Below are 26,908 nucleotides of genomic sequence, written 5' to 3'. Positions count from 1 at the left end.
ATAATCAATGTATGTCCTTGGCCATGCTGCAGTAGCTAGCAACTCTGCAGCAAGATCTCCCCAGCAGGTGTTCAAAGGGGCCTTACAAACACAGAATGGGTGACACATGCATGAGAGCTGTGCATCCATGTGTTTGTTGCTAAATGTGTGAAACCATTTCCCCAAACAGGTGAGACTTTAAGTATGAAGTAGTTGCTTTTCCCTAAGCAAATAACCAGCCTGCCCCTCAAATCTACATGAAGCAAAGTAATACTTTTGGGTTGACAGAGCATATTTCCTTTCTCTGAGATACGCAGATATGGAATATAATTAAAATATATTATCAGTGGTTGTAAATCTCTGGCACCAGTAACCAACACACATATTGCAGGAAGTCGGCCTTTGTCTAGCATTAGCTCTATGTCTCCAATGAAGTATTGTTGTTCAAGGAGGTTTTGAGACCCTGGCATGACCAATTTTGATAAGTCTGTTGTTGCAGTGGGAAATATGGACTGGCAAAGATGTGTCTTTCCCTGAGCCAAATGACTTTACTGAGGCCAGCAGCCTGACTGAGGAACCATTTCAGGTACTTGCTTCTCCATGTTAAGAAGAGTCTTATCCTAGATAAATTGGTCAGATCTTAACACTAGAAAGTGGCAGTACCAGACTTATCTTTCCAGCTTATGCATCCAGAGGACAGGCCTTATTAGCCTGTTTGACCATCAAGTCAAGGCAGAGGGAAAGGGGAAAGCTCACAATGATTTTTAAATGTCAGAAGCAGTTGCTGAATTTTTTGTAGTTTGCAGGGTTATGATGTAGCATTGATTGTTCCTGATAAAAGGGTCCTGGCAAGCAGAGGGAAATGCATGCATCACATCCAAGGGCATGCCACAAGGGGAGGCATCATTGCTGCATTGCTTCCTGAGCCTCCACACTTCCACTACTGCCTCTTAAAGAGCTTCTTATTTAAGAGTCTTCTCCTTAATATTTGGTTTCTCAGGGGTCCCCAGCTCAATCTGTGCTTGCACTACACCTCAGGCTTTCCCCACCATTTAAGTCCTCTTTCTCCAATGACCAGCATTTACATCAAGCAGACTGTGCAAAGCAAAGTATGGAAAGCCTCGTCTCTGGCAGCTTGGGCAGAGAGCAGCTTCCATCCTGCTGCAGCATAGTCAGCAACAGCTATCACTTAGATCACTCTGGGTAACTCTGTAGTGCACATGCTTAAAGGAACAATACAAAACCAAAAACAATTCCCCGTCCTAAAAAAAACCTCCCACCCTCCCTCTCCATAAACCCACCCCCGAAAATATTACTTGAGATTCATTTATATGAATTATTAACCATCATGGACAAACATATTACTCTAGCTCTAGCTAGAAAAATAACACAAAAGGAGAAAAAAAGCTTTTCTCACATAAACGCTCTCCTTATGTTTAAAGAGAGTGACTGTGAATATAGGAGGGTGAAAAAGGCTTGGGAACCTCTTTCAGGGAGCTAAAGTACATTTTGCCACAGTAGACACAGGATGAAAATCAAAAAGAGTGGGTCTGAGAGAAAGCAAGAAGGTCCAAATTTAACTCTGTTCAGCAAACTGTTACCAGACACTACAGTGCAATGATGAGATTACAAATTCCAGAGAAAGCAGGAATTAGAGACAAATATGCAAAGAGGGGTGGAGAAGGAAAGCATATGTGCAAGTAAACTACTCTTCCCTACAGTAATGAGTATTTTTCAGAGTGGATCAAGAATTTCTCAACACCTGCAGCTGAACATTTCTAACACAACTGAAGAGCAATTCTCTGGACAGCTCTTCCTCAAGTTGGTTGTATCATTTGAGACCTACAACAAGGTGCAGTGGCAATATGGAAATTTTCAGAAAAAATAATAAGGTCTGTATTGCTTCTCTGTTCATGTTTTACCCTAGCTGTCACTGGGTCTGTGTACTAAGTATATTTAAGGCTACAGAGAAGCAGCCATCAATATTTAAGGCTACTTCCTTTTGGTAGGGTAGTTTCCCTGTGCTGGTCCAATAGTGTCAGCCATACGGACAAACCTCTGAGTGCATACAAACTGACAGAAGATCTCCCTTCAAATAACATTACTGCTGCTAGTCAGTATATGCTTACAGCAGCCTCCAAATACTACACACTAGAGTAATGGACAGACTGCTTGTACAGTGTACATATCAGACTAGATGCTAAATTATTTCCCTGTCAAATCCTGAAGCAAAATTATCGGATGCCTGGGATCTAAGCCTTCCTGACCAACCACATTATATAGTAGGAGAAAAGAAAACCAAAATAAAATAAACATCCATCATAAAACTACTAAAAACATATACATTAGCATTGTAGAAGAATGACACATGCCATATTCCATGGATTTTGGCTTCCTGCTGGCTCATGGGCACTGGGAACACTGAACTGAAAGCAGGCAGAAGCTAGTAGCCACCAGCAACCCCAAGAAGGTTTCTTTTTCAGCCTGTTCTACTGATTTTATTTTTTTTTAATTGATGGCAATGACAAAAAACAACTTTTCTTGTGAGAGCGCTGCAAGTGGTGCCCAATGGAATGGTCGAAAAGGTCAGATTTCTTTGTGATTTTCTCTTACACAGGGCACAATGAAATAAACAGTAACCAATGAATAAAACAAGTAACCTGATGGAACCAAGCTACTTGAATGTTTTTCACTGCTAAAAATGTGGAGTAATTGAGCACCTCTGCTCTAAAAGATACCCCAAGTATGTTTAGTCATCAATCCCAGACATCACTTTTAACTAGCAGCCAAAATGACACTCCTGCACTCTTACCATCCCCTACTACGCAGGGCAGAGGAAGCCGTCAGTCTAATACCTGCCTCCCTTGCACAGAGGTCACCGGTGCAGGGAGCCAGCAGCAAGCTTTACCAAACACACCCACATTCTGGCTTTCCTTCAACAGTGTTGGACAAGAGCTCCCTGCCTCACGAGGCAGGCAGCAGCAAAGAAGAGTCCGTGAAAACACCCAGACTTGAAGACAAGTATCAGAAAGTCAGAGTCCTCACATCCGGCCGGCGGTGTGCAACATCTCGCCCCCGAACCAGTGTTTGTTCAGTGCTCCCTGCAGACTGGATGTGGCCTGAAACAGGCAGGCGAAGCTCACCTCTGCCCAGTGTGGTTCCTGTTCACCTCCGTGTTTAAGGCCAAGTTGTGTAGGAAGAGAAAAAGCTGCCACCACACTTGATTTCTGTTCTGCTGATGCTGTAGAGAAGAACAGTTAAAGCAAGGTTATTTATATTTCTAAAATTGCAACATACCACTTCTCTTTTCCAATAACAACTCAGTTACACTTTTCAAGAGCAGACACTTTAATCCCATCAGCATAACAAGGGGGTGCAGCAAGGGATGAGGGGAGAGAGGGAAATGATAAGTTCTCCAGAAATAATTGTAGCTCTAACATTACAAAAAGAAAAGAGCAGACCCTTTATGCATTGTGCACAAGAGGATTAAACTTTTTTTTTTGCTTGTAGGATTTCGCAGAGTTTAGCCAAGTGCTGTTTTTAATCAGATTGGCTTCTGAGCCTTTCAAAAGCCCCAGCTGCATGAACAAACAACCTTTTTTTTAAAAAAAAAAAAAAAGCCCCCCTTCACCCCGAAAGTAAAAAAAAGAAAAAATATAACTGGTGATCCATCTGTAAGTGATTTGACACCGTGAAGGTCAAAGGGTTAATCTTCAATTTAAACCACACTGCTGAGACAGCAAAACTCTGATTTCATCTAGTACAAGAAAACACATTCGTGCACACACACACTCCCCCACCCTCCCCCCACCACATTTTCCTTCCCAGCATCTCCAAGATAATACTGCCCTTTTTATAGCCACTTTTGACAGTAAGCCATAAATAATCAGCCTTGGAGCCCTTTCCTACTGACTGGAGCCAATTAAACCTTAAGCAAGAACATACTTGAAAACACACAAAAAACCAAAACCAAGAGGTTATTTCAGGTCCCATTGTCAAGGAAGAAACATGGGAGTTGAGTTTCAGGGGGACACCAGACTACATAATGCAGCTTTGGGACAGGGACGCTGTTCCTCCTTTTGTTATAAGTAATCACCCCTGCAAAAGTGGCTCCGATTATACCCCCACCCTCCTGCACTTTAATGGCATCTCGTACAAACAGGTGGGTTTCTCCTTACATTGCCCAGTCTGGGATACTATTTCACCTCAATAACCGACTCTCTATTAGAAGTCAGTCTTCATTTTCTCATCCAGAATTCCATATTTGCTAAGCAGGCTTGATCATTTCTGGAAAACAAAACAAACCAGCCCAAATCTCCGCCCCCTACCCCCCTCCCCAATCCCCAGCAGACGAGGAAACAGAAGATTGGCTTCCCACAACTTTGCCTCAGTACACAGGAGTTCATAAAAGAGCACTGAAGCACATTATATGAACAAGATGTTTCAACTCAGATTAGCCCAACAGGGCAGAACAACACAGTTGCAAGGCATTTTTCACATAATCACAAATAAGAGAGTTGCAACTGGAGTTGGTGTATTGGAGATGTGTCAATAGACAGCTCTTCAAAGCCCTTCCAGATAGCCATTAAATTATGTTCGTATTCCAGAGTGAGTAGATGTGTGCCATTTGAATCACAAGCACACACAAAAGAGCCTTCCAGAAAACCTGTGTTCATCTTGCATCTTAGCAGTGGGTCATTATTCTTGCCCTCAAGAATTAACAAGAAGAAGAAATGGATTTGAAAAAGTTCACACAGATCTCATCACACAGATCTCATCCCACATTTCAAGAGCACTGTGTTTGTAGCATAACCTGTAAGAAGTGGCTCTAGAGCCTGCTATTATTTATTTCAAAGTAACTAGTCCTTACTGATTGCACAGGCATTGCTAGGTTTACAGGGGAAAACAATCTTTTATAAACTGTCCTGTAGGACTGGGTTAAAAAACACTAATTTGGTCTCAAAAAGCAAAAGCAAAGTTTTTGGTTTGTTACTCGCATCTCAGTTTGACCAGGCTTTCCCTTCCTCATCAAACTCCAGAGATTCTTAGCACTCTCCTCCACACAGCCACACTCCTAAAACTGCTCAAACTGCACAGGGAACCACAACGTCCCTGTGACATGTAGATACCATGTTTTTATCAAGCTATTACAGCTTAGGCAGATTCCTTAAACAGAGATCTTTGGGTATGACCTCAACGAAGCGGTGTGCAAGGACAAAGTGGTCTCCTGCAGTTTCCACAAGCCAGGAACTATGCTAGGAGAGTATACTGGACAAACATATTGCAGATGCTCTGGAGACAATCTGCTTTGTTAGATTATTTTATTCTATTAGCAGCCAAGAGGGTAAAAAATTGTCTTATAGAGACTTAGTAAGGGAAAGGCAAAAGGATGTTTAAAACTTGGTACAGAAATCCTAAGCTTGAAATACATCTCAGCTTCATTGGCGGACCCTCTCTAATGGAAACTCTTATGGAATTTTTATAAAGTGGGTTAATTTGGGGGCACACAAGAGGCGTCCTGATCTGGCATGTACAGTTTTACTATTTCACACTGTTGGGAGCATAAACACATGTAAGAACCCCCATATTGATGTCTCCTTCATGTAGGAGGCTGCTTTGTGCTTCTCATACAATAGCAGATTTCTAATTATTCTGGCTCCTCAAGTTTTATACCTCACCTCAGGAGAAAAGGATTAGCTGCTCTTTCCAGTGATAGGTAAAGGAGGCCATGTTCTGGAAAAAACAGTGGAACAACTGTTTTTTCACAAGAAGCTCGTATGCCTTTTTTTTTTTAATTTAAGGGGGGAACTTTTTGAGGAAGGTATTAAGTTTTGGTTTTATCTGGTAAATAAGAGTTTTAGAACTGTACCTTATGATGGTTTACAGGCCTGCAAGAGAATCAGTGGGATGTGATAAGACAAATACTGAGAAGAACTCTAATATATATTTTACTTTATATTCTCTTATGTTTATTTCACTGCCTCTTGAAGTCACTTATGGTACAGCATTTTTGTCCTTTTCCAATTAAAATTGTTTCATGTATTTGCCTAACACACTCAAGGAGATTTCCATGCAAAAGCAGAATAGGAAATATTTTACCCTTGGTTCTCCTTGCTTATAAGAAGCATACCATCTCAAATAACTTTTTTAAGAATGTTGACACCATTTTGTTTTGAAGTAAAAAATAGAGCACTATGTTGAGGGCAGCTTTCCAGGTTTTATTCCTAGATCTAGGGCTTGCTTGCATTTCCCTAGGTCTGTATCCAGCCAGCATTTTTTTCCGTGGTGGTGCGGTCCCACACACACTTTCACTGGCCCACATACTGGAGCAGCTCATTCACGATGTCCTCTCCCCACAGCAGTGCTGGAAAGTGAACTAGAGCAGCACAATGATCAAGGCCAGAATTAATCCGATAAAGAAGTTGCTCTTACTGTTTAATAGGTCATCCTAAACTATCTGATTCATGGCATCGTGTACTCAGACTGATGCTTGCTCCAGGACAACAGAAAGATGATGACCTGTGAAGAGGAGCAACCTGGGACTCCATGCTTCAGCAGCAAGCCTAGCTAATGGGGTTTGGAGTTAACAGCTCTGCTTCTGGGCTGATCTGCTTTCTGTGGTACTAATTCAGCATGGGTCAAGAGTCACAGAATGGAATGGCAGACATTATTTGCAGTAAACAATTTATGGAAATAACTAAAAAATGCCCTTTTCACAAGCTTCTGTGTCTTCCCCAGATATACTTCAGCCAAGACAAAATTCTTAAATATTTCAAGACTGAGGAGTTTTTGGTGTGGTATAATTTAGCTTTCAGGATGGACAGAAAACCCAGAACAGTGATTCCATGAACTTGGCATATATATTTTTTTAAAATGTGATATGTTTTGAGACATTTTTCTAAGATTCATAACTACTGGTGTATCATTTCCCTAAGCTTCAGAAGGCTGATTTGCCCTTTATCAAAATAATTCCATCCTCAGAATCACTACTGCACAAAAATACCAGAGATGAACACTTTGCCACCTCCATGTGGGAGCAACAAAATAACCCTTTTGAGGCTTCCTTCCCAAGAAGGAAAGAAGCCCCTTTTGCCCTCCACACTAACTGTAACTAAAGAAGACTAGGCTTGTGAATACAGTAAGTCAACACAAAGCTGGAAACACATAAAACCATTTCCTATTGCAGCTGCTGCTTTTTAAAGGGGATATCCTTAAGAGACTGTCTGTCTGAAATGTTAGCATGAATGCTTCAATGAGTCACAAGAAAAGGCCATTTTACAGGAAAAGTGTTCTCTGCAGCAACAGTACATTAGTGAAGCCTCTTCCATGAACTGTGCTGAACCAAAAACCAGACTACTTGTAAACAAACACAAAAAAAACATGCAAGACTTTTACTGGAAGCAAATGAAAGAGGAACATGACTGACCCGACACTTAGTCCTTCCCCATAATTAATTCCTAATACGTTTCACACTGTAAGCATACAGATACGTATCTGGCAAATAGCATCCCAGACGTCAAAACCTTTTGTACTCCTACCAAGCCCTTGCACAGGGTGATCAAAGGGAAGATCAGGACAGGTGATGCACTTCAAAGAAAATGCTGTCTCTTTGACACAGCTCCTTGAATCCATGAGCATAAATGTTTAACAGATTAATAAGACTCATTTTTACACTTGATATACACGTGCCATTAACAGCCCTGTTTAAAAAACTAAATATGCTTGTCATATGCATGTGTTGTATGGGGGTCTGTCTGGTACACTCCATCTACCCTCTTGATCTCATGGGCAGCTTCTAAATTTGCTTCATAGCTTCCAGACAATTAAGGGTCCTACTCCGATCCCATCCTAACTAGAAGGATTAATATGGACCTAAATGGTGCTGTGAGAGCAAAAGAAGAATAATTGCATATGTGTACATAAAAATATTATTCTTCTTTTAATGACTAATACAAGTATCAGCAACAAGTTGTTGGGATTGTATTTATTCACTGAATACAAAAATACTTCCACACCAGGAGCAGTTGCTGACTCATCGCTGAAGGCTGTTTTGGCTGCCAGGTGGCTGGAGGCATATTGTACTACCACAAAATATGCTTCAGCTTACAAAGACTAGAAAGTCACAGTCCCCAAGGCAACAGAGGTTACAGAAGGTGTCCCCCACTGGAGAGAGAAATGCAGGCCATTGGCAGTCAAATACAAATCTTTCCAGCTGTGATTCCTAATGACCAAAGTATAATGCATGTGTAGAACCAGCAGAGAAAAAAAGGAGGCAGTAATAGAGGAAAAAAAATGAAAGAGGAGCTCAGTCACATGGCTTCTCATGGTAACACAATAAAGAGGATGAGAGCCCTTCCTCCAGAAACTCCATCCTTCTGTCTTGCAATGACTCTTACATGGGACTCAACTTGTAGTAAAAGGAGGCATCATGTCAAGTATTGCTTCCTTTCTCATGAGCCTCCATCAGACTTTGCAACAAGACGAGCAACGCGTGTGTTTATGGAGAGAGGATAGACAATACTGGGCAAAGCCAAAAGGACGTAGGGTGCAGGGGAACACCGAAACTAATGCATGGGTTGCCCAGCCCAAGCGCGGGAGAGGGCATGGACAGAGTAGCAAACAGCGGCGGCTGTTGCCCCAAGCCCGCTGCCGGTGCAGCTGCGCAGGTGAGCCCTTTCTGAGCCTTCTCGGCGTTTAAAAACAAACACGCAGCCACTCGCGCCTTCCTCTCCAGCGCGGGCAGGAAGGGGAAGCAGACAGCCGCCATGGCAACAGCCAGCTGACGGCAACCTGGGAAGGGCAACCACCGGCCACTGCGTTCCCAGGCCCTCGGCCTTCCCCTCCTTCCCCATCCCGAGGGGCACGCTGGCTTATTTTCCACAAATATGGTAAATAAAGGTCCCGCATTTCCACAGAACCGTGCCTGATACCACTCCGTACCTGCGGCCCGGGGTCCGGCACGGCTCGGTCTCATGCTCTGGGTGTGGGGTGTGTGTGTGAGTGCTGGAAGAGATACCCAGGAGAGAACACCCCACACCGCCCAGCCACAGCCGGCAGCTGCAAGAGTTTTTGACCTTTTTAAGGGTTTATTGACTGAACCTGCGTGTGATGGGGCAGGGCTGTTCCACAGCTCCCGGTGTTCGTGCCTGCCCTGCGCGGGCCGCGGGACCTGCTGACCTGTGTTTGGCATCCATTGCTTCACCAGCAGAAGGGAGGCGCTCCCAAAACTGCTCACTGCTGCGGAGACCCCCCCTAGTGATTAAAGTCTGCCTCGGGGTTTGCTTAAAATAACACTTTAAAAGTTTTTACAGGAAAAATATCCTGGCGCGGGGGGGAAGGGGTGGGCGCGGGGCCGCCCGGCTGCGCGGGGAGGCGGCGGGAGGGCAGGTGCAGGGCTGGAGCCTGTGGGCAGCGCAAACTCTCGTCAGCAGCGCCGATGAGTCAGAGGCTAAATTTAGCCAGCGATATAAACACAGCCGCCGAGCGCAAACACGGCCGGCCGGGCCCTCGCACGCACCGCTCGCTCCTCCGCGCCCGGCGGCCGGGTCCGCTGGCCCCGGGGGCTCCGGCCCCATTGCCAGCGCGCCCTCGGGTCTGGATCCCATCACGGAAAACCCCACTGGGGTTAACAGGAGTTGCCTCACTGCTTGTTTTTGGACAGCTATTTTTTTCTGCCATGGTCCGGTCCTCGGAAGGATTCCTTTTCAATTGGCAAGGCGGCTAGTGAGGAGAAACATACAAACAAAAAAACCCAACATCCAAACGGAGACTATAAAGGCTGGCAGGACATTCCTCCTCAGTGGCTTGAAACAAAAGAGAACTCTGCATTTGGGCTCTTGCTTTCCTGCCCTTCCACAATAAAATTTAATTGAGTAAAATACAAACATGTACACTCCTCTCTGTAAATAATCAGTCCAAATATCTCATCATCCCCCTCAGAGATGGCACTATCTTAATAAGATCAAACAACTTAGGTGGAGGGCTGTAGGCAGAACAACTAGGTTCCTATCTGCAATCCTTGTATGATCTCAGTCAAGTTATAACCTGCATTTTCTACTCTCCCACAATAAAAAATAAGTGGGGCATTACCACAATTATTTCTTAATTCAAAAATAATTTCTCAGCTGTCACACTGCTACAAGCAGAAAGCATGTTACCACTGTCACAGTGCTGCAAGAGCTGAGGAGATCCAGAAGAACCTGTGGAGACTGAAGGGGTTGTACAGGAGAGACAGCAGCACTGATGTTAGAAATACTGCAGAACAATTCACCTGCACTGTCTCAAAGAACTGTTCTGTGCTCTTTATTCTGGGCAATCTTGGTCTTTTGAGGTCGTGGCCCTACTGCCTCAAGACAGTCCAGTGTCCAGCAGAATTCATGGCACACAGTTGCACAGAGCTTAGACGGCTCTCCTGCCACCCAGCTCCCTTATCCTCTAACCACCTTCTCTATCAGAGCTAGGCAGGAAGTTTTGCTTTTTAACATTATCCCCTATTTTAAGCAGGAACATACATGTAATATATTTAAGTCTTTGTCAGCTGAAAACATAGAAGAGGCTAGATTAGGATGATGTAGAAGTTTTGTGGGTCTTATTAAACTGATACACAATGATTATATGTGGCTTGCATCAAGAGTTTGTATAGCCCAGCCTCCAGCAGCAGCCTTACATGACTGCCTGAGGGAAAGCTAAGGGCAAGTGCATGCAATAGCTTCCACTAGTACTCTCTTTCAGCATCTAACTAGTTTGAGCTTAGGATTTTCTGAGTCAGATCTGGTTTCTGTTTATTTAATGTCTGCTTCAATGGCCATAAACTTGTCTCAATTCCCCTTGAACCCAGATAAAGCACTAGGATGCACAATATGCCTTGACAAGGAGCTCCACAGCTTTCACCTGTTCCATGAAAAATGACCTCATTTACTTTGAGGTGGCTCCCACTAGTTTGACTTGATTTTGCCTAGTTCTTGTACTGGGAGAAATGAGTCTATTCATCTCCTTCATGTCACTTTTGATTTCTGTTTAATATTGCTTCCCTCTTGGTTTGTATCTTTTTTTAGGCTTAGCAGTCCTTAGCTCATTTTTTCATATGGAAGTTCAATCATCTGTCTTGCCCTTCTCTGAACCTTTTCCAGTTCTGCTGCATCATTTTTGATGAAGGAAACCAGAACTTCATATAACATTCAAGATACGGTAGAAACATGAATTTATACAGTGGCATAATTACATTCTCGTTCTCAGTGTCTTTTCTTAACATACCAGAGAATACCATTTCAGACAAGATGTGAAATGGTCCAGCACATTTCTGTTAACCTACATGTCAAGTAATCAGCTCCATGGGCAGCAGGATTTCAAAACAGGTGATAGACAAGGGGCAGCAAGTTTTTCTGTCATTTGTATGCACGGGGAAGATACACTTCCAAGGCCACCTCTTCCTTCATTGTCATTTGTCAAAATGAAAAGAAAGGGGGAAAAAAATCTAATAACATTAAGCAAAAAATCTGTTTCTACCTCCTTATATCAAATTTTTTACTCTGCTGACCATAAGAATGGAGTGTAGGATTCCAGTTCCATAGCCCTGAAAGAACTTTGTTTTACATCTCAAGCTTCCCAAACTCACACCCACCCTACCCCCTGCCCTTTAAATTGGGTTCACTCACTTCAGGAGCTCTCTCCCTCACCATGTTAGTGCATCCTCAGCTGGAGATTCGAGTCCTGCACCAGTGGGCAACGCACAGAAAGCAGAGCCGAAGAGGTGACCCACTGTTGTGCAGAGCAGCAGCAAGGACCAGCCAGCAGGGAAGATCCTGAAACACACTGACCTACTCAAGAAACAAATGAACAAAAACACATACCCCAGGTCTCAGAGAGACTGTAGATACAAGTGAAGAATGGAGCTGCTGGTGCTGCAGGCTTAGCTGCAGAACAGTCTGAATCTCTGCATTATTATTAGGAAACTTTCCTGACCATTTTTCCTAAAATATAAGGTCATCATAAAGAACAGATCTCTGCAAACAATTCCAATGTAAAAAAGCAACTGTTAAAATGCCCTGAATATCCTTAATAGTGAAAAAAGCCTGACGGAGTTTGGGATAAATGATGCACATGCAGTACTATGTACCCATTCTCTCACGCCAGTAAGTTTCCAACAAGCGATGCAGGCTCCCTGTTGCATAAGTAGAAGTGTCTCAGAGGAGGCCCTGATAACTCTTATGAGACAGACAGGAAGAAGTATGCAAAACATAACACGTTTCACTTTCAAAGGAAAATAACATTTCCTTCTGGACATTTTCAGTGTCATTAGCTTGAGGCAAACAGGTACATGCCTAGCTGTCTGCCCACAGCCAGTGTGGATGCAGGCATTTGTGTTCCATGGGCTGCTGAACCCTGCTGCAGTGATGGTAAGACTTACTTGCTGAACCAACTGGGGAATTTAGAGAAACAAAGTTTTCTATAGCTAGATCCACAGAGGATTTTTGAGCACGGTCAGCATATCTAAATCAACTGCAGGATTCCTGATGTGTTGGAAAGGGACTTTGTTGTTGTTTGTAATGCACTTTATTTACTCAAGAAAGCTCAGTTCTGATTCAGCATCTGGTTCTCATTGAGGCTCAGCTTTTTTTAAACTGAGCTTTCCAGATGGGTTGACTGAAGCACAAGGAGGTCAAGAGACTTGTCTGAGGTCATACAGCAAGTCAGTGGCTCTGCTTGGACCTGAGCCCAGAACTGTTCAAGGCTACCACTCCTTGGCTCTTAAAGAGACAATTTTATCCCCTGTGAAGTGATCTTATCTCCACGAAGAAGAAATATGATAAAAGCAGTCCCCTCAAAGCTGCAGCCTGCTTAAAAAGAGTTATTTTATTTGGAAAAAGTTATAGAGTTCCAGTGCCTCACTGGAGCCCATCAAACTGAAGGGGTGTGATCCTGATATACAGTGTCATCCACCCCACCCCTGGATAACCCCGTACTCCTCTGGGACGGCTTTGCTGCCACCACCATTCCTGGTTGTGTACTCACACAACCCCATCTAACAACCCCTCATGTCATGAAATACACTCTCCATTCAGCACAGCTCAAAGCCCCTCCTCAAGACAAGGAAACCCAAGTGCACTCAGGACCTGAAGCAGAGCCCAAGCACTTGTTGCCACAGCCTGGACATGTGGGGTGTGGGAAACATATCCCAGCCAACCAACCCATAAGCTCAGCTCTGTTCTCCATAACCTCAGAGCATGCTCTTGAAGTTCAGCCACAGGCTGAGCTACAGCAGCAGTTCACTGATTCCATAGCAAAGACACACTTGCTTCAAACCAAGGAGGAGGTGGCAGGTACTGGCTTCTCTTCTCTTCATGGCTTGCCTCTACCTTTGTTTTCCAGGGGCAGGGTGAAAAAAATAAAACAGGGAAGTCTGCTAGAAGCTACACAGCCTCAATCAAGGAAGAGACAGTAAAGAACTCAAAAAAACCCCATCTATATGGGTCTCACAAGTCATTCTGCAGAGCCCTTGCAATCTAGATCAATCTGTAGCAGGCTCTGCTATTTAGGAACACAGAACGTTGCTCAAGTCTTCTTACAAGAAATTCAGCATCTTGAGGAGATGAAAGACATGGAGTTCTAGGGAATGTTGTGTTATTACTCTAGCACTGTTCTAAGGATGAAAGAGCCAGGTTTTATATTACTGTTTTCTGTTTAACATATTAATAGGAAATGAAACTCTGAAAGTTATTTTCATTCCAAAAGCAAGTATAGGTGCGGCCAATTTTCTTATTCTTGCTAGATGTATACCCAAAAATCTTTTGTATAGCCAAGAACCACAGAATAAATACCATTTAGCTCCAGAAGCCCAGAGAAGAGATAACAATGACTCTCCAGGGCTCCAAGTGTAGGATGGGGTTAGACCATGCATGCAGCAGAGTCCAATGACAACTCAGTGATGTCAGCTTCAGCAGCAATTGCCTGCTCAGTTTCTCTCTCAGCCAGGGATGTACATTAACCAGCACCCTTTGTGTCAACACAGCCTTGCTGCTGCTGCAGCAGCAGAATGGGGGCGATACCTGAACTGCTGGAGAGTCTCACAGAAGTCAAGAGCCGTGGGAAGGCAGCTCTTGAGTTAGCTGGATGCACCATTCCAATGCTAAAAGCCTTTCCTAACTTCCACTGAAAGGGCACACACATTTTCTTTTCACAGGTTCACAGATAAATGTTTTGTAGGCTCTGAAAACAGGCACAGCTTGTTGAAAACCAAGCTTGCTCTCTCTCAGGACTTCACAAGACCACACTGGTGTGACTAACTTTGTGGTATTCTAAATCTGATTCAAGACACCACTCTGGAAAGTTGATTTTGACCAAATGTTTTAGACAAGCTGAAATGGGGTTTTCAAATCAGGGGTTAGTTTCACAGCAAGATAAACGACAGCCCAGTTTTCCATGCCTCAGAGACTGCCCCTTCCAAACCACAGCACACTGAGAACGGCTCACGTGTCTCCAGGGGCAGACCGCCTGCTCCTTCAGCAATGGGCTGGGCAGAGACACTGCACATAGGACAGAGGGGGTTCTCCACGGGGGATTCATGCCAAAAGCCAAAGGAAATCCTCCATGCAGGACCAGGAGGGAAGGGATTGGGCATGACAACCAAACACTCTACAGGGATCAGTGCTTTGGACACCAATATGTGGCTCAATACTCAGTTTTCCTGACAAACAAGAAAGAATCCCTCAGCAGATCCAAATGCCAAGGCCTATCCCAGGGTCAGGCTGTGGATAACCACTGGCTGAACTACTCTGTCCTCGGGTTAAGTTTTCGAGTTGGTTTGATTTTGGTATTTTTTTCCCCGTTTTGTTTTCAAATTTAAATGGCTGAAGGCTCCCGTCCCCTTTACAACTTGTTGCTGTTCCAGTTCAAACAAAGAGCGCGGAGCCCCTCCTCTGGCGGGCCCCGGGGGCCGGGCCGGGCCGCGCCGCCCAGCACAGCCGGACGCCTTTGTTTACTACGGCTCCACACGCCGGGCTGGCCGCTGGCCGGGGCTGCGCGGCCGGGCCGGCACCGGGAGCCGCGGCCGGGCACCGGGAGCCCGACCCCGCCTGCCCTGCTGGGGCCGGGGCGGGGGGGCGCTCCGGGACGCGTTTCCAAGGCACGGGCATCAGATAGGGACACTCCCCCCAGATGAAAGGGGTCAAGTTACAACCAGTTCCACCAGTTCAGTGCAGGGCTCCTCTGCCAAGTTGGTTAAACCTTCCCTTTCCTGAGAGACAGCCTGGCGAGAGAGCGGGGCCTGCAGCTAACGCTGGCGAAAAGGCGCCACCGGGGAAAACCCCATTCAACCACAAACAACACGTTAAAAATCTCGTGGTAGCTCTTTATTCCTGCAGTTTGCTAAATGACATTCATAGCCCCATCTACATTTCTACAGGCTAATCTTCCTTTTCCTTCTTTAATCATCCACCTATTAGGAGATGAGTAATCCCAGAATTTCCTCATCTCTCAGGTGACACAGAGAGGACCAAGCTTTTGCCCAGCCACAAGCCACACACTCTGACCCGGACAGAGATCCTCACTTACCTTAGAGAAGGGCTGCAAACGATCCCACAGTTAACAGAGGACAAACTCACTTGGAGTAGGATAAACTTTCTGTCCCTTTCTGAAGTCAGCAAAATTTCTTCATATACAAGCAGATGCACACCCTCCTTGTTGGGCTTGCATAGAAGGGGCAAACTGCTGCCTACTGCCAAGCTTCTGCCACCTCTGACCATCTCTGTATGGGCTGAGATTTCCATTTTATCTCTAGTCAAAGGGGAAGGAGAGCAAGGAAGAAAGAATCAAGGGTTCTGGGGGTAATGGTTATTTTGTTTCTTTGAACAGCAGTGTTTGGGTTTTGGTTTTTTTTTCTTTTTGTTTTGTTTTTTTAAGAAACCAAGAATCTGGAGTGTGTTTTTCAGACCTGATAGCATCTTGCAGGTGTATTTTGTGGTGAGGAAGTTAGTCACAAGTCTGAGACACTAGCTACGACTGTCTTACTAGTAGCTGCTAGTAAGTCTAGTATGATCTAAATATTCTTTACAGCATTACATAGAACTACCGTTAGACAACAAGGAGTGTCAGAACAGACTCCAGGCTTGTTATCTCCAAGACAATGAGCTGACATAAGCCACTGATGGCTACATGTGCCACAGAAGAGAAGGTGCTGGTGGTGAGGAGAACGGCGAAGAGTAAAAGCTGTAATAAAAAGCAAGAGGAAGATCCCTGGGAAAAGCCTCAAACCCACTGCTGATGAACAGGAAGAGCTGGAATAGCAGCAGCTAACACAGAAGAGCTCCCTTCCCAGACAGTAAATGCTCATATTCATATTCCCTCATATTCTCTTCCCTCCACCTGCCAGTCTTTAGGAAGAGTAAGCAATCTAGCATAAGCAAAATGCATCAGGATACTCCTGCCATTTTATCATTGCTGGCAGTCTGCTGTCTTAGACAACAGTTCACTTAGCTGATGGCTGGAGCCAGTCTTCAGAGCAGCACTCTTGGACAGGTAAAGCCCACTTTCCCCTCCAGAGACACCCTACCCTCTGTATGTGGAGCCGGTGGAACTGGTCGGCAATGCACTGCAACTTCCGTGCAATCTGCACCTCAGCACGTGCTTCCCGCTGACCTTCCTGAGGTTCCTCCTGGAGGTGCGGATCCAACACAAAGCCAGCTGGAGGGACATGTAAACGGTAACCAGCACTCCCTACAAAACAGAGCAGAAGAGTCATTCTTCCAGTGCAAAGATTATCTTTTCTGCTCAGTACACTTCATGGAGAAAAGAGCTGTACATAGTCCTACATTTTTGATGTTTGAAGTCTAGTTTCTGAAGGCCAAAGAATGACTGTGTATTCTGTAACACAGTGCAGTAAAAGATTTGCCCAGCTTTCAAATAAACTTATATTGATTAAACAGAGCATTGATGTGTTGATTCCCATAGTCAAATGAGTGGCAGGATCTTAAAATTGATTCCTTTTGCTTGTTTACAGCTCAGCTAAATGCTGTGGCTTGGGATTTTTTTAAGGACAGTTTTGCAGTTTTACAGGATCTCTGCCTCAAGTTGTCTCCCCTCAAAGGTAGAAGTACATTTTGGTCAGTTTTTTCTCAGTTCTCTGTCATTTAGTGATTTTAGTGATTTGAATTAAAGCTGAATTGGATACACAAAGCTGAGTGGTGACCCATCAGTTACTAGTAAAATAGTGGGTGGACATGCTACTTATTCAGAAATTTTAACTCCAGTGAAGAGCCTAAAAGCTGTAACTTTTTGCATCTTCTCTCCACTGAAAACTCCTAGGAGTTTCCACTTCCTATGTGGATGAGACAGACCATTGGTGGTTAAAAATGTAGGCAAATTGTAGGATATGAAGTACAGTGAACATTTAGACATCTAGCAGTAAAATCAAATGTGACAGAATAAAGCCAGAGAGAGAAAGAGGGAATATTAAAGACAGCAGAAGCAATGAGCAAGTGTCTGGTTCCTGCAGTGGACAAGCAAGGGTAAGAAAATACAAGTTGTCTTTCTTGAGGGAGTAGGGCTAAAGCAAAATAATTTCAGTCCTTTAATAAAACACCCTAATGAAAGAGACTTTGCTTGATTGGGGAAGTGCTAAAGGGACAGTTTCTTTGCTGCAAAGCTAGTGACACTGGAGTGCTCTTACCATAGAAGAGTCTCCGTGGCTCTTCAGTGACTCCACAAGGCAACATAACATCCTGACTGGAAGAGGATGGGCTGAGTGTTTGAGTTGCCTTGTCCTGCTGCTCAGGATGCCTGATACCGGGACCACAGCAGTGTGTGAGGGGGAATAGTTGAAACCTCCCCAGAAGGCAGCTGTAGGACTGGTTCTGTGTGAAAAAGCCAGTTGCAGTCATCTCACCAGGCTGACCTGCAAGTCCAAAGTCATCAGAGTGAAACACGTCATCGTCCAGCCCATCCAGGCTAGAATAGTCCTCTTCCAGGTAGCTGGGGCGATCCATTGCTCCTGCAATAAAGGGACATTTGAGGAAACAGCTAAGACACAGCAAGAATGTTGTCCAGGAGAGAATGCCTTCTGCTCCAACAGTAAAACACAACCGATTTTACCACACCTTCCCTCTTCCCCACTTCCCAGTGCTGCCCATCTGCATGGACAGGAGAGGTGAGCGACCTGTGGTGAAGGTTAAGGCTTTGCAGAAAGTCCTCAGGTGCTGGGCCAGAGAGAGACAAAGTTCACACGCGTATAAGTCCACAGCTCCAATTCCACACCTGCTCACAAGTAGAGAGCCAGCCCCCAACCTCAGCACATAGAAACTGAAAAGACATTTCAAAAAGCAGCCCAGATTCTTCTCATAGCCCCATGGCCACTCAGCTTCTTTGGGGTCTGCTTTGTTTTGGCTTGCTATAATTGAACTTTATGGTATATCCCATTCACTTTTTCCCACCTATTTCTTATTGATAAAGAAAAGCTCTTGTAATCATAAGGCTGCAAGGCCAGATTTTTAAGAAACCCAAGTGGTTGCAAAACTCAAGAGTTGTCAAAGCCACTTCTGTGAAGCTCTCCATTACTTCTCCCTATGAGGGCCAACTTTCCTTTCAACTTCTCATTTCTCCCCTCAGCTCAACCTAAGACATGTCCCAAACTTGGCAACGTAGTCACTTCCTTATCCCTCTTACCCTCAAGCCTACATGCACTGTTAGTGCAATGGTTCATCCTACTACTAAAGAAAAACATGGCTGGTGTCAGTGTTTAAAGCAGGATTTCTGTAGTTGCCACAGTAAACACTCCTGAGCTCTGTTACAGCACAAAGCTGAACAAAGATGGTAGAGGGGAAAAACCCCCATGAACCCTAAATCACTATCTCAGAGCTCTTTGCAAACATAAAGCAATTAGAAGCAGTATTACCAAAAATGCCACAAGTCCCTTTACTGTTACCTGTGCATCTAACCCAATTGGAAGACAGACTCCTAAGAGATCCATCTCCAGGATTTCCACCCAGTTCCAAACAAGGCAGTGAAATTCAACTCTTCATGTCTCTTCCTTTGCTCTGGTTTGCGAAGCATTTAACAGAATGGAAGACTAGCAAGAGGAATTTCAGGCCTGAAGGAGACATTAATAATAACTTTATAAGGATGTGTTCAGCGCTGCCCTTGGTGCTCCCATCTCCCCCCAGGTGAGCAGCACTCCGCACACCAGCTAGAGACAACAGGACCAAGCAGTGCAAGAACTGTTTCCGCAGGGCTCTGCCTGGGGGGCACTCTGGCTATTTAAGTTGCCGCGTCTCAGCAGTTCACTCAACTGAGCCACAACTCCCAAAGAAGTTTCTGCAGGGCAGAACAGGTACCAGCCCCGCAGCCGGATGCAACTCTGCTAGATGACAACAGTGGTAGAGCACTCATAACATTCTCATCCATGGCTTAAAGTAGCACACTGAAAGGAGTTATGGGCCCCAAGAGGCAGCCGTGGATGATCTCCTTGCCAGCTTTTCTGCTGGATTAGTCACCTGACAGAGAAGCAGGCGGGAATGTATTTTGTCTTTGCAGGAAAGTTTGCCAGATCTCATCTGTCAGCCTCACTGGGACACGGGCATTCCTCAAGGGAAGTGCAGCAAAGGCACAGAGCAAACCCCAAACAAAAGAGGGTTTAAAGAGCAAGAAGTTTAACTCGACCTCCTGCAATACGGCCCGACCCTTTTACAGAGATTTTCAGAGAATGCCGATGCAGCGCGAAGGGCAGCTCATTCTACAACTCACTGGAACTCCTTCTACAACCTCCAAACGCAGCTCACGCTAGGAGCCACAGACACCGGACAGCTCGGGCTACGGGTCTTTGCCCGGGCAGCCCCCGCGTCTCCGGTGCCGTGTCCTGCCCACGGCACTTCCTCGCACACCCCAGCGGCGACAGCCGCGGGCCGGGGCAGCCGCACGCCCGCGCTGACAGGCGGCGGGCCGGGAGCGGAGGGAGGGCTCAGCGCACACGTGCGTGCCAGCGTCCCAAAACAAAGCTGGCCGGCCTCGCTTCGCCACCGCTGGCCGCCTTTAACTCTTCCCCGCCCGGACTCTAGCCCCGCAGATGTGCCCCCGGCCAAGAGGTTTAACGCGGCTTCTCCGGGCAGCGCCGTGGGACGAGACTCCCGAGCTCGGCGGGGCGGCCCGGGAGGGGCAGCGCTGGCTGTGGAATCAGCCATCGCCTACATCAGCGAATCAGCTGCTTTCTCAGCGCCCACCGAGCTCATTCCTCGCCCGCACCCTCCCTCTTTCTTCCCGCTCCCCGGCAGACGCGGGACTCCGGGCTGGACCGGCCGGGCCGGGACTGCCCCGAGGCGAACGCCCTTCCCTGTCACGATCGCGCCCGGCCTCGGCACCGCCCTCAACGGCGACCTGGCACAGAGCGGCCGGCCCCCAGTGGCGAAGGCGCTTCCCGGGCACTCACCAAGAAGCGGGACGGGCGTCCCTCGGGGACGGGGCGTCCCGGGAGGAGCCGCCGCCGCCTCCGCTGCAGCCTCCGCACCGCCAAACTGCGGCCAGCGCCGTCGGGCGCGCCGCGAACAGCTGACGGCAGCCCCGCCCCCGCCGCGCCCCGCCCCGCCCCCGCCCGCCAGCCAATGGGCGGGGAGGGGCGGGCCCGGCGCGCGGCTGAGGCGGGGCGGCGCGGGCCCGCTCCGGCCCGGTCTAGGTGCAGCAGCGAGGGTTCGGTGACTGTCCGCCCTCAGCGGGACGCGCTGCTCGCACCTCGGAATGCTCCCGCAGCTCGGCAGGCAGCCCCAGCCGGGACTGAGCCGTAGCCGCGCTGGGCTAGCTTTAAATCTGATGGGAGTGCCACTCCAGGTAGTTGATTTCCAACAAAACTTTGATTTTTCGGCTTTAAATGACTTACAAAGTTCTTCGTGACTTGTAAAGTCTGAGCCCTGAGGTGTGAGGGTCTAGGAGTTCTTCGCAGTGTGTTGTGCTCTTTCCTGTATATGAGTACGACTACAGGCCTGCACAGGACTAAAGAATCAAACTAATAAGGATAATTTCTTCACAGTGCTTTCTGTGAAGCCCTCTCGATGAGATTAGCATAAAAAACCCAAGTCTCATGCTGCGAACAACAGCTTGGTGCATTTACCTTTACTCTGCCAATGATTTATCAGCTCCCCCTGTAATCAGTAGCAAAATCTCACCATGTTAAGAGAGGTAGGACCCAACTCCTTGGTGCAGAGCAGCACCCTGTCAGGCTGTTTTTAAAACCTACGTAACAAGATCGCCTGGAAAGAGGTTTTAAAACCCAGCTGGCAGCTGAGTAATGTTAATTGCTGTCAAGTCTGCCACACAGTTACTGAGGTTTGTAACTTAAACTCAGGGGAGGGGTTAGATTGCAAACCGATGGCTAGCAAGGTGAGGCGAATTACTACGTTTTCCTCGTATCACATTGTCCTGGGCAGGCTCACAGAGTCTCTCCAGTTAAATGTTTCAGAGTCCCTATGATTTTGAGTGAGGTATTTACAGTTGCCATTAATAGATTAACAGGCTAATAATGTTCATTGTCTCCAAAAACCCATTTCTTTGTGGTTCTCGTCCAAGTGTTCATTTCAACTCTTATTTGCCAGAAGGCTTGAGTCTTCTTATTTACGAGAAGGTCAGATCATGTTTGACTTGTATCTCACCATCAAATAAGAAAGAAAAAATACTCTTTTCTTTCATTTTCAGTAAAGGACAAGAGGATAAGGTTCTTAAAGTAATTAAGCCTCATTGTTCACTTTTGATAGTCAAGGGAATTGTAAGTAGGAGAAGAGGCAACTGATATTTAAAAAAAACAAAAGGCAACAAAAGCATTCTATATCATCAAGATAGTCAAATTTTATCACACTGATGGTCAGACCCTGACAAAATGCCAGCTGCTGGAGGGCTACTTCTAATTTGAATGTGTATCACTATAAATAAAAAATGAATGTGCTATGATTCCAACCACTTATGTCTTCCAGACTGAGTAATAACTGCCTGCTGGTTAGGCTCATTAACAGTAAGAACAGTACCTGATCGGCTTTGTTTTCATCTCATTGAGCTGCAGTTGGGGCCACACTTTATATCCCCAGAGGCTGCATTTTGGGAACTCCTACTGTGTAGAAAATGTATGGAAACTGAAATCTATGTGTATAATCAGGCTGGATGGTAAGAGGGCTCAGGAAGGATATTTGTGCCTTTCAGTGATTAAAAAAAAAGATATGGCAGCATTTCTAAGAGAGGGGACTCAGAGGGATTCCTTGAGGAAATTAGACATTGTTAAGAAATGGCTCCGAGTAAATAGACCGAAACCAAGACAGAGACAGCGAGTCTGAAATGGAAAATTGTGAACCAGGGGCAAGTTATACCACCAACCTCACTGCTCTCAGCTGAGAGAGTTTCTACAATAGTATGGAGACAAGCTTCTTACCTGGGAACAGGAGCCCAAGGGACAGATTCTCTGCCAGAGAGTTTTTGCTCATTAGTGTACATGGTGACATTTTGATTCAAGAGATTAATCTTAAATCACGTGCAGCAGTGTCCCTGTGACATCTGTGGATGGAAATACTGTACCATCCTGTAACCCTTCTGTCAGCCTGCTCTACTGTTCAAAAGAATTGTGAACAAAATTGCTTCTTTTATTTAGTTATCCGCCCTACATATTCCTCACATGTCTTCACAACTATTTCTTATTTTACTGACAAAATGCTATTGTCAGCATTGTGCTGTAATTGCAGAGTACATTGTGATCTTAGGCACGGGCCTTGCAAGCTGCTCTGCCTGGGTGGGCTCCAAAACCCACACAGGGCCAACTTGACTTTGGTGGGGGTAGTCTTGTCTGATGAGCTCAGTTTTCATTTCTATTTTTCTATTTTTGTAGCTCTCATGGTTGGAATAGGGAAATTAAGGGTAGTCTCATGGATCATAAAGCAAAGGATGAACAAGAAAAACATACGGGGTTGATTCTATTTATTTTGTTATCTTAAAAAATTTGGTCAATGGGGTGATTTTTCAGGGGGCTCAGTCTGAGTGCAGAGGAGTGGAAAACGGTGTCTTCTGCCCTGACACATATCAGTGGCTTTACTAAATGTGTTCTGCCACACTTTATTGTTGTGTGAGGCAGAAAAAAAGTCTTGAATTTCATGTTTGACCATCCCTGTGTATTTCTCACATAAGCCAGACTCTGAGGGAAAGCTGGCCTGCGTCCTGATGGAAGGGCTCCCTGTGTTCAGCATCCAGTGCTGGTAGGAGAAAGTGCTGCACATTTCAATCAGTGTGTGTGAGAACAGGATTGCTTGCTGTCTATAAATAAAAGTGAGAGGATATTGCTGTTGGGGTTTCTTCTGAAGGGAGCAAAGTTTAAGGCAGCCTGCCAAGGTTACTCCTTCTTGCTTTTCTGAAACCAAAACTGAGGCCACTTTTTCTCTCCAGATAATGTCATTGGATTGGGAAAATGCTTCATTCTCTCTTGAGGTGCTCTGGCTCCTACTGCAAACACTGAAGACAGGAGTTTGCATTTTCCATATAGCCTTTCTACAGCCAGCCCTGCAAATTCAGCCATGCCTTAGAGACATTGGGCTAAGGGAAACACTGACAACCAGGCTTGAGGTGTCTGTGTTTCTGTGTGTTACTGAACATGCTCTTGTATACTGGAGTCAGTCTGAATTTCTCTCTTTTCTTTCTTTTCTTTTCTTTTCTTTTCTTTTCTTTTCTTTTCTTTTCTTTTCTTTTCTTTTCTTTTCTTTTCTTTTCTTTTCTTTTCTTTTCTTTTCTTTTCTTTTCTTCTCTCCCTCCTTCCTTCTCCTCTCAAAAACACTTGCTATACACTTTCATCTTCTCTAAGCAGTTGTCCAATTCTAGAGATTTTACACAGAATAGAATTTCTTCTGCCTGCTAGTGATGTAGGGGGAAGTTCCCAAGATTTCTCTTCCCTTTTTTTGAAAAAAAAAAAAATGAAAAGAGAGACCAAACACAGCAGCATTTTCTCCTGTCTCTGGGTTTCTTCCATTGCCCATGTTTTTCCTCCTAATTCTGTACTCCTGTGCACTCTCTCCTGCTTTTTCCCACCTCGTTCTTATGACTTCTCTTCTTCATCATCTTCCTTTCTCGGATTCTGGACTAACTCCTGCAGCATGAACTTCCTCAGATGTTTGACTCCACTATTGGGATTTCATAAGGGCTATATTAAAGGAAAATCTATATCTGATCTTTACAGAGTTGCAGCCTCATTCTGTAAAGGCCTGATCCACTCCTTGCAAAGACAAACTTGAATTCAGAGGGGTAAGATCAAGAACATTTTTGACTGTGATTGGTAATGAGCACTGACTTTACTCAGGACTCCCCAGATATACTCAGGGCAGGGCAGAATCAGGTCTTTATCTCACTGCATGAAAAGTTATGGTGCTGCCAAATGTCACAGGTGGGTCATGTGTAAGCTTGGGGTTTGACACCACACTTCACTGCCTGCAAGGGTTCCTTGCCTGGTTGAGACTATTTGATTTTGGAGCTCAGTTATCACAGATCTGCAAAACTGCTGAGGTAGAAGGGGTCCCTGGAGAAAATTGGTCCAACCCCACTGCTCAGGCAAGGCCACCTAAACCTACACCAGGTCCAGATGCCCTTAGACTATTTCCAGGGATGGAGACTCCATTACCTCCCTTACCAACCTGTGCCAGTGCAAATCAGCTAGGGTGGAAAATTCTTTTGGAATTCCAAGTTTAAAATACCTAAGGGACACATTTTTATTACATTCTTTAAAAACTCCCAAATCTATTTCTTTCATTTATTTTAAAACTAATGACAGTGATTGTTCCTATCTAGGGGCACATGCACAGATTCGAGATTCTCAGGTTTTTCATTATTCTCAGTGCTACTCACAGGTCATCAAATAGAGAAGTCCTTGCAGTATCAGGTCCTAACAAAGTACATTGTGCACGATCCCCATACAGATATTGTCATCCTGTAGATGTTGTATTGTTGTCATCATGCAGAAGATGAACATCACATTTACGTGTGTCACATGTTTTGGCAAACAACTGCCAGAGACTGTGTGTTGTGCTGTGTGGACCTTTGGCTGGAACCAGCAGAGAATTCATTTATTTTGGTAAATAATCAGTGTTATTTATTGAGGTTTGACCTCAAAATCATTCATATTTGGATAGAAAATGGTGGAAAAGTAGCACTCAGCTATCCTGAATGTGACGGTAAAGCAGAAAAATTTGACCCCTAGTGCTGACTGTTTATGTTGCAATACAGGACCATTCAGGGTGTTCAGCACACTGGAGCATTAAGTCCTAGATGCAATAAAATTAAAACTGAAACTAGAAAGTAAACCTGAATATGAAAACAGAATTGCCTAATTCTGTCAATAGTTCAAAAGGAGGATCTAGTGCTAGAAGCTGCTGAGTACTTCACATTGTTACCTTTAAATATATGAAAAGAAAGATATACATTAAAAATATAGAATAGAAAAATATATTTTTTTCTCCAATTGCAGGTTTTCGTTTCTTAAGGGCTTAGAGGACATTGAATATTCAGTCAGCTCAGAATATGTTTATGAAGAGTCTGTCTAGGGACACTTGTTTGCAAATTCCAACCCTCCATTTTCCTATGTAAATCTATGGTGTTCCCTGTTTCACAACCTAGAGAATATTCTTCAAGTAATTTTTGATCTTTGTCTTTATTTTCTTCAGTTAATGACATTAATATGCTCTCCTCACGTTAGGAACTTTTTTTTTATAAACCCCAAAAGTTTAAGTTTACTATGTAGGCAAAAAAAAATCCTACTTTCTGTAGAAAAAATTCCTTTTGCTGCCTTGAATTTTTGTTTTCACTGTATTCATTTTAAATGCAGTATATTTTAATGCATACTTATGAGAACTAACAAAACTGAGGACCTTATTCTTCTTCCATTGAATCCACTGGCAAATCATCTCCAAATGCCAGTACAACTAGAATGGACAGACTTTACAATATGGGTGGGGAAAAAAAACCAGTTCTTGACAAATGTCAAACTCTGGAAAACAAGTCTGAAAAGAATTTGGCAGAACAGGATGCTGCTTTACAATTTTCCTGAAGGAATGTTTGCAACTAACGATTCACCAGTTCATCACAGTATCTCTAATGCTTATGAAATCCCCTTTCCCACACCAGACTGGGGAGTTGCATAAGGCACTTTTGGGAAAAGGGTTTTCTTTGGGTTTTAATTGTGCATGTGCAGCTCAGCAGTCCAGGTGGGCAGCAATTCTGAAGAGGAAGCACAGCATTTTCTGTGATATGTAAAAAGCAACACAGCTCACCTTTTCTCCTCTCTGCAGCCGAGTGCCGCCGTCCGTCCCGATACCAAGATCACAGGAAAGCTTTATCTGGAAAAGGTCCCTCTGTTTGGCTCCTTCTTAACTCTCCCCTTTTTAAGGGCTGGTGTTTCCAAGAACAGAGTTGAAAGGCTGAGACAGATTTTCATTTTTAATAACTGAGCTTCAGGTTCCCTGGGAAAAAATGTTCTCCACTGGAGACAAGAAGGTCCTGTGTCACCCAAATTCTTTACTTATTAAAGAGATAGATGAGATCCTCTTACAAAACTACAGTAAAGTATCTCCTTAAATCTGGAGAGGTGTTTGCTATTTCTTTTTTGCAATCTTTTTTTCATTTTTGTGGCTACCTCATCAAAGTCCAGCAAGCCATCCACTGCTGGGACAGACAGGGGAGGAAGAGCTACAGAGGGCAGAGAAATGGTGAAGAGATGCCTGCATCCCAGCTCTGCAAAAGACACAATACTGCAGTGGGATCCACTCACATGCTTTGTGCTTCAGGTTCTACAGGTGTACAGTAGTAGATGGACAATTCTGTGGGGGAAAGCATGCTGAGTTCCTTCAAAAGGTGCCAGCAGGTGGCAAGTAGTACTTTTGTCCATTCTGTTAAAGGGAGGTTGTCTTCCTTCAAATTCCCATCCTCCCTCCCTGCCTGGTGT

At 44.9% G+C, this 26,908-nt stretch overlaps 1 protein-coding gene across 4 annotated transcripts; it reads right to left on the bottom strand.

Moving 5' to 3' along the window:
- Window positions 1-1,293: 1,293 nt before the first annotated feature.
- On the bottom strand, window positions 1,294-20,528 carry BMF (Bcl2 modifying factor). 4 transcript variants are annotated; one of them, XM_077180342.1, is made up of 5 exons: window positions 20,390-20,528; window positions 18,893-19,057; window positions 17,642-17,962; window positions 16,526-16,689; window positions 1,294-3,220 (listed from the first exon to the last, which is right to left on the bottom strand). In XM_077180342.1, exons 3-5 carry the CDS (start codon window positions 17,955-17,957, stop codon window positions 3,119-3,121), a joined length of 582 nt encoding a protein of 193 aa, XP_077036457.1. In that variant the 5' UTR covers window positions 17,958-17,962; window positions 18,893-19,057; window positions 20,390-20,528; the 3' UTR covers window positions 1,294-3,118. The 4 variants fall into 4 exon arrangements, with proteins under 4 accessions (XP_077036457.1, XP_054490346.1, XP_077036458.1 ...); XM_054634371.2 differs by lacking the exon at window positions 18,893-19,057 and having other exon boundaries at window positions 20,390-20,521; XM_077180343.1 differs by lacking the exon at window positions 18,893-19,057 and having other exon boundaries at window positions 17,867-17,962; window positions 20,390-20,521.
- Between the last annotated feature and the right edge of the window lie 6,380 nt (window positions 20,529-26,908).

Source organism: Agelaius phoeniceus, chromosome 6 (assembly GCF_051311805.1).
Source record: "Agelaius phoeniceus isolate bAgePho1 chromosome 6, bAgePho1.hap1, whole genome shotgun sequence".
NCBI lineage: Eukaryota > Metazoa > Chordata > Aves > Passeriformes > Icteridae > Agelaius > Agelaius phoeniceus.
This window is presented reverse-complemented; position numbering and strand designations above follow the sequence as displayed.